Source organism: Limulus polyphemus, unplaced genomic scaffold (genome assembly GCF_000517525.1).
Source record: "Limulus polyphemus unplaced genomic scaffold, Limulus_polyphemus-2.1.2 Scaffold439, whole genome shotgun sequence".
NCBI classification, from domain to species: domain Eukaryota; kingdom Metazoa; phylum Arthropoda; class Merostomata; order Xiphosura; family Limulidae; genus Limulus; species Limulus polyphemus.
This window is the reverse complement of record NW_013666049.1, coordinates 2,651-10,159: the sequence shown is the minus strand read 5'-3', so window position 1 is coordinate 10,159 and position 7,509 is coordinate 2,651. Positions and strand designations below refer to the sequence as shown.

The 7,509-nt window shown below is 30.6% G+C and overlaps 1 protein-coding gene across 3 annotated transcripts in view; it reads right to left on the bottom strand.

Annotated features, from left to right (window-relative positions):
* The window catches only part of LOC106458280 (eye-specific diacylglycerol kinase-like), a 216,564-nt gene extending 209,331 nt beyond the window's left edge, over positions 1-7,233 (bottom strand). For 2 of the 3 annotated variants that reach the window (XM_022384448.1, XM_022384449.1), the window contains exon 1: positions 7,032-7,233. In XM_022384448.1, the coding sequence (XP_022240156.1) occupies positions 7,032-7,131 (100 nt within the window). In that variant the 5' untranslated portion in view covers positions 7,132-7,233. The remainder of the gene's footprint in view (positions 1-7,031) is intronic. The other variant, XM_022384451.1, reaches the window with a different exon arrangement.
* Between the last annotated feature and the right edge of the window lie 276 nt (positions 7,234-7,509).

Here is a 7,509-nt window from a genome sequence, read left to right as displayed (position 1 = left end):
CCGGTTTCTAGCGTTGTAAGTACGCGGACAAACCGCTGTACCACTAGGGAGCGTTTAGTTATTATAGATATACTTTTCGTACATAAGCCTTCTCACGTTAATAGTAAATGTCTCATATTCAGGAAAACGGAAATAAATCAGGAACTGAGTGACACGAAATACTGTCTCTATTAGGTGGTGTTTAATTTAAAAAGCAGGGGATTTCAATATTCTAGTTCATTAGTAGTTAGTAAGATAAATTAGACTAAGACACAACTGTAAATTTCGAGATACATAATTCATAAGCTGAACAGAAAAGTTAGAACAGGCTAAGAACGTTTTTTTAATTGTTTGTTTTGAATTTCGCGCAAAGCTACACGAGGGCTATCTGCGCTAGCCGTCCCTAATTTAGCAGTGTAAGACTAGAGGGAAGGCAGCTAGTCATCACCACCCACCGCCAACTCTTGGGCTACTCTTTTACCAACGAATAGTGGGATTGACCGTCACATTATAACGTCCCCACGGCTGAAAGGGCGAGCATATTTGGTGTGACAGGGATTCGAACCCGCGACCCACAGAGTGCGAGTCGAGTGCCCTAACCACCTGGCCATGCCGGGCCCGTTTTTTTAATATAACCATTTAACAGCTGAAAGTTCACTATGCGACACCTTTATCATCGCTAGTGTGTAGATGACAATTCAAACGAAAATCACTTACATACTCTTATCTGACATTCATTACACTCTAAACAAACATGATAAAATTATCAACATTAAGCAATACATGTCTTTCAAAAACTACTTGTGGTAGTTACCGACTTTTTTTTTATTATGCACACACACCCACGCATATACATCAATGTACGTACGCCGCTATATTTAAATACCACGTACCTTGATTGGATATATAATAATGTAGTTAACACCTGAGATTTCATTAGCCGTATATAACGAATCTTCACATTAAAAGGTGTTATTTTATTTAAGCTTGAAAGAATTCGGGACGTTCTAGGAAATAAACCATTCCTTCTTTGTGACTTATCCACAAACCACACAAATGGGTGAATGTATGTTAGTTAACGGTTAGTTATTGTTGATCACAAAGCTGCACAATGGGCTATCTCTGCTTTGCTCATTGCGGGTATCGAATCTCGATTTTTAGTACTATAAGCCCTCAGATTTACCACTGAGCCATATGAGTGTTCGATGTAAATGCGCAAACCAGGTTTGTGCTAATATGGTCAAAGTAAGTACTAATAACAAAAATTCAATTAAAAGAATTCACACATAGGTATCTATTAGACGAATCACCACATCGAAATGATGTAATGCTAAATACCAACCCCAAACGTACCAAATACAACTTTTAGATCAGAATTGCTCAGTTTAAATCAATACCAATTCTCCCAACACACAAATGAAAGAAATATGCCTACTCCAACCTGTTCTTTAGCCACGAAACCGTTTTAAAACTTTTAAGTTAACTTGCTGTATTGACATCATTTCTGTTCTGTTTTTCACACCAGATGTTTTTTTACTTTAGTAGATATATAACATGATACCCAAGACAGTAGCGACCAGAAGTACACTATCATACTAGATGTACTTGCGCAGAGTCCCCCAAAAACGTCTTATTTCAAAAGTAAATAAAACCAACATTAAGATTAACAAATATTTTTATTTCTTGCTTTTGAAGTTCATATATCATGCTGTGTTGTAGCCTATAGAGTGCATACTTCTCGTGAATCATGGCAGAGGCACGTTTTACTAACGTCACAATAGTACAAATTGCAACGTTAAGCGTTTCTTGTGTGGCGTCAATTTTATCTCTACTGACTGACTGACAGACAACATACAACTGTATAGTGGTGCAAGGGGTTAAAACAGGCGAACTCTCCAGGCGGCATTCGGACCCCTAACGGGAAATTAATATAACATGCTTCCATACACAAGTATGCTGTTGAAAATCCTTGCAAGACTGCCACAGGGGTAAATCTTAGTTTAGTATTTTTTATCCTAGAGTTTAACGTATATTGGATATATTTGTATAACATTTGCTGAAATAATACTATGGCAAATGGCAAAACTACGAAATGTACAACGCTAACGAATTCAAACTATTATGCACTACCATTAATATTATAGATTCGCTCTCACGGGCTAACAAAATTTATAGCAGCGAAATTAAACTCGCGTGAAAACACACAAGAGTAACATAATTTTTGGTGTACATAAAACTCGATTCTATAAAAGTAATAATTCGCATACCTATACGATACCTTGCACAAGTATAGCAATCAAAAGTATCCAGAGTACAATGTGCACACATATGTTGATACATAACAAATTACATGACCCTGTACAGGAGTAAACAACCCACCCCAACCTGACAAACATAAATGAAAAAACATTATCTCATATACATTACTAGCACGAAACTCCCATTACATCTGTATTTAAACCTAACAATCATATAAAAGCCTCACCAACCAAAAACGGACATCTCCATATGAAATTATAAAGGAGTAATCAAATACATCCCTATATACAAAAAAATATATATTTCTATATGCATTTTAATGTATTTCTTTGACAAGCATATTAAGAATAGTTTAACCTTAAGATTTATAAAACTTCAATTAATCATTATAGCAATTGAATCAAATTAAGATTTTTCTTAAGTCATGAATCTTCTATTTTTTAACAAGATCTTTTATAAAGTTTATTATATATATATTTATTTTTACAACATTAGTCTTAATAACATTTTAATGGTTCAATTGTTATTATTTCAACAGACAACAACAATTAATCTTAAGAACACTGAGTTATGATCTACTCTAAAGCAGCATATATTGAATTAGAAGATTTGTCAAAATGTTTTCATATACACATCACTTAGATATACCAAAAATGTTGTGTTTTTAGATTAAAAGTCATACAAGATAAAACGTGAAAGATACTGTATCTTACACAATAAAACATTATGCAAAGACTTTAATAATGTTAAAATTTAATTATTGAATGTATTTTTAATGTCAGGTTTTAAAATTTTTCACAAAATTACTTGAAAACTAAGTTGTTCATAACAGCATTAGTGGAAAAATATATGTATGTAGTTCACTTACAAATAAATACAACTTGATTAGTGTTTCTGTCAAGACACAGTGTAGTAATGTGATATATATATATATATATATGTAGTTCACTTACAAATAAATACAACCTGATTAGTGTTTCTGTCAAGACACAGTGTAGTAATGTGATATATATATATATGTGTAGTTCACTTACAAATAAATACAACTTGATTAGTGTTTCTGTCAAGACACAGTGTAGTAACGTGATATATATATATATATGTAGTTCACTTACAAATAAATACAACTTGTATATTTGACTGAATGTCACTAAGAAAGTCTGTCAAAGTTAAACATACTTGATTGTTCAAATGTAAATCACTATTATACTTTTAATACACCAAGCAGTTGTATATGATGGACATTTTATTGTTTATGCCACAAATAAAGTATTTATATCATCTATATTTAGTGATAGTTTGTACTAACTTCACTAATATTTCTGAACCATCTACACTGGTCTCTTGGTTTGTGACATAACCAGTGTCTGAAACTAAAGTATATTCAATATGACATTTCTGAGGTGACACCAAAACAGAACTTTTATATTGTGTCTCAACTTATATCATTTAATTCAATAGTGTAGACTTGACATTACATGACCATGACCAAATGAATAGCAGGTGAAAACTATAAATTGGATGTTAAGTTCATTCTTAGTAAGGAAACTGAATATAAGGAACAACAGAAAACCCATCTACAGACAAAATGAAGTATGACAGCATCAGCATGTATTCTTCTTAAATGATGCCACTCCTTGTCAAATTATTTTCAAAGCTGCACCTTTAGATGGTAAACTAAAAACTGATTTTGTCAAGGTAAAAACTGCTTTACACGTGGAGTGCTTATCAGTATCCTTGAATGTAAGTCTTGTTTTCTTTAGACAATAAATAACATTACTAATAACTAACAACTGTTAAAACACGTACGATAAACTTACCACAACCACTTTTTAGTACATGTCTATATTCAGGTTTTAAGCCCAAGCAAATTATATATGTAATTGACAATGAATATATATATATATATATGGTAAATAAAAACAGGTTATGAGTATGTAATTGACAATGAATATATATATATACTATAGCATTATTCAAACTTGTGGAAAGATATTTATTAGCTTTATTAATTATGCAGTGACTATCTTGTATAGGAATGATATTTTTTTCATATTTATCTCAAATTTGCATTTATTTTTATGTAACGCAGTAACTAATGATGTAAGAAACTCATTACACAAGCATGCAAAATTATTTCATCAACAGGAGACTCCAGATGAGCAGCAGTGGTAAGGCCAATTATTTGTATATTTAAATTTAAGTCATGTCTGTTATGTTTTTATATTATTGGTCAGGAATAAGTAGTTGTTTCAACACATCATAGCTACCAGTAATATACCTTTAAAAAATACCCCAAGATATATTTTATAATAACACATGGACTACATAAAAGAAAATTTTGCTAAACCCTAAAAAAAAGATATAAAATATTTATAAATCACAAGCTTCATTATATATCTAAACAATATCCTGTTAATATGCTTCTTGTGTAAGTAAAACCTGTTAGTTTATAAATGACAGCTTTAGGTGTTCAGTATTATAATTTCTTATTTAGATCTGAGCAGACACTATCATTCTCAGGTCATTTTTCATCAGCTCATGTCTGGGTTTTTCTGTACTGCAATACCTTGAATTTTATTATTCTCACAAGTTTAATAATTCCTTTTCTTGTTAAAGAAATACATATTCCCCAATTTCAATCAATTTTCTTCCTTCTGTAAAAGTATTTAATAAGAAGTTTGGAATAATTTAACATTCACTTTTTATTTTTACCTAATTTTAAAAGAAACTTTTCTGTGTAATTTTAAATGTGAATATAATTTTGGACCATATTTATTTAGGAAAATTCATGTAACTACTACAGCATGCAATCAGTTTGTGTCTTAGTCCTTTCATTAAATAAAAAACAAACAAATAAACCTATAAAAAAATAAATAGAAACACTCCTGATCTAAAGTTATTTCTCCAATATTGACAGATCACTGTCAGGTAAAAAAAGACTCAAGCTCCAACTAAAGCAGTACACAATTCAAGAGTGAACACTACCACATGTTTAAGTAATATACAATTTTAACAGTGTGAATGTGAACCTGAAGTACTTGTGAATCAATAAACCCAATGTCCACCACAAATACAGTGTATCTGATGTCCTACAAACCTTATCTATGAATAAGAAGGAGTTTAATATTCTACTCAATCTACCTCAGGTTCGGATACATAGTGTTACCTGATAATCATATAAAACTAAATGAAATGCATAGTCTTGATCTAAGATATAGTACCACAACTTTATATAAGAATCACATAATGCTAAATATTCTTAACAGTTTTACTTGGGGTCTAGTACCACATACACATACTACAGATCGTTAACTAAAATACATAAATCTAAGTATGTTTCACAGTTTTACCTATGACTAGTACTACACATACACTTCACTCATTTATCTAAGAATAAAAGTTAAATATTTCTATAGTTCCCCTTGGATCTAATACCAACTTTCATTACACCCCTTTATCCAAGGATCACTGAAAAGTAAGTAGTCTTTATAGTTTTACTTATGATCTTGTATCACACACAAAACTACTTTAGTTAGTATCATAAAAAACTAAGTTTTATATAACAGGAATATTCAGGTAGTGGTCCAGTTATGCCATGCCCAAACAAATAATAGAGATTAAACAGTAATAGTAATTATTAGTTATCTGAGAGTAAAATCTAACATGGTCCTTAGAATGAACAGAGATAGTACCAGTAATTATTAATTATCTGAGAGTAAAATATAACAGGTATAATATAACATGGCCCATACAAAGAACAGAGATAGTAACAGTAATTATTAATTATCTGAGAGTAAAATATAACAGGTATAATATAACATGGCCCATACAAAGAACAAAGATAGCAATTATTAATTATCTGAGAGTAAAATATAACAGGTATAATATAACATGGCCCATACAAAGAACAGAGATAGTAATTATTAATTATCTGAGAGTAAAATATAACAGGTATAATATAACATGTCCCTACAAAGAACAGAGATAGTAATAGTAGTTACTAATTATCTGAGAGTAAAATATAACAGGTATAATATAACATGGCCCATACAAAGAACAAAGATAGCAATTATTAATTATCTGAGAGTAAAATATAACATGGCCCATACAAAGAACAGAGATAGCAATTATTAATTATCTGAAAGTAAAATATAACAGGTATAATATAACATGGCCCATACAAAGAACAGAGATAGCAATTATTAATTATCTGAGAGTAAAATATAAGAGGTATAATATAACATGGCCCATACAAAGAACAGAGATAGCAATTATTAATTATCTGAGAGTAAAATATAACAGGTATAATATAACATGGCCCATACAAATCTCTACTTTGTTCATATCTATGTCTGATATTATAACGTACAGAGTCAATTTAACCATATGACACAGTTACTCTATGGGATTTAAGAGAGTTTATTCCTAAGTTTCAAACTAGGTGCTACTAAAATAATTGTAATACTTGGTTACTACTAAAATAATTATAATACTTGGTTACTACTAAAATAATTATAATAATTGGTTACTACTAAAATAATTATAATAATTGGTTACTACTAAAATAATTATAATAATTGGTTACTACTAAAATAATTATAATAATTGGTTACTACTAAAATAATTATAATAATTGGTTACTACTAAAATAATTATAATAATTAGTTTCTACTACAATAATTATAATAATTAGTTACTACTAAAATAATTATAATAATTAGTTACCACTAAAATAATTATAATAATTGAAAGAAAGCGCAGTTCTACTGTAAAACTAAATCCTGTTCTACCTGAGAACAAGGGGTTGTGAGAGTTCCAATGTAACTTCTTGAAAATCACCCGCACTGTGGTCCTCATCAAAGTCTTCAAGGTGCTCAGCGGACTGAACATCGGGACTCAGTCGGTGTTTCTTACGGAAGGCAGGGCGATGTCGGTATTGTCCCGCAGATTTGGTTGCCCAGTCAGAATTTCTGCTGCTAATCCCAGTGTTGGAAGAAAACATTATATCAAACACCGAAACGTAAATATTGTTTTCGAATCTTAATGATATAAATATGATCGTGAAACTGTTTAAACATTTCACCGAACAGTGTCAAATTCTTTAATACACAAACGCTAGTCAATACAACGGAAATAGTTAACATGCACAGGTGTAATATAATAAAAGTTACTGAAAAATATTATTTTCGAATGTCGACTTTCAATTCATTTCCATTTTAAAAGTTTTGACTGAACAAAAAAATTATGCCTAAACACACGAGCACAAAT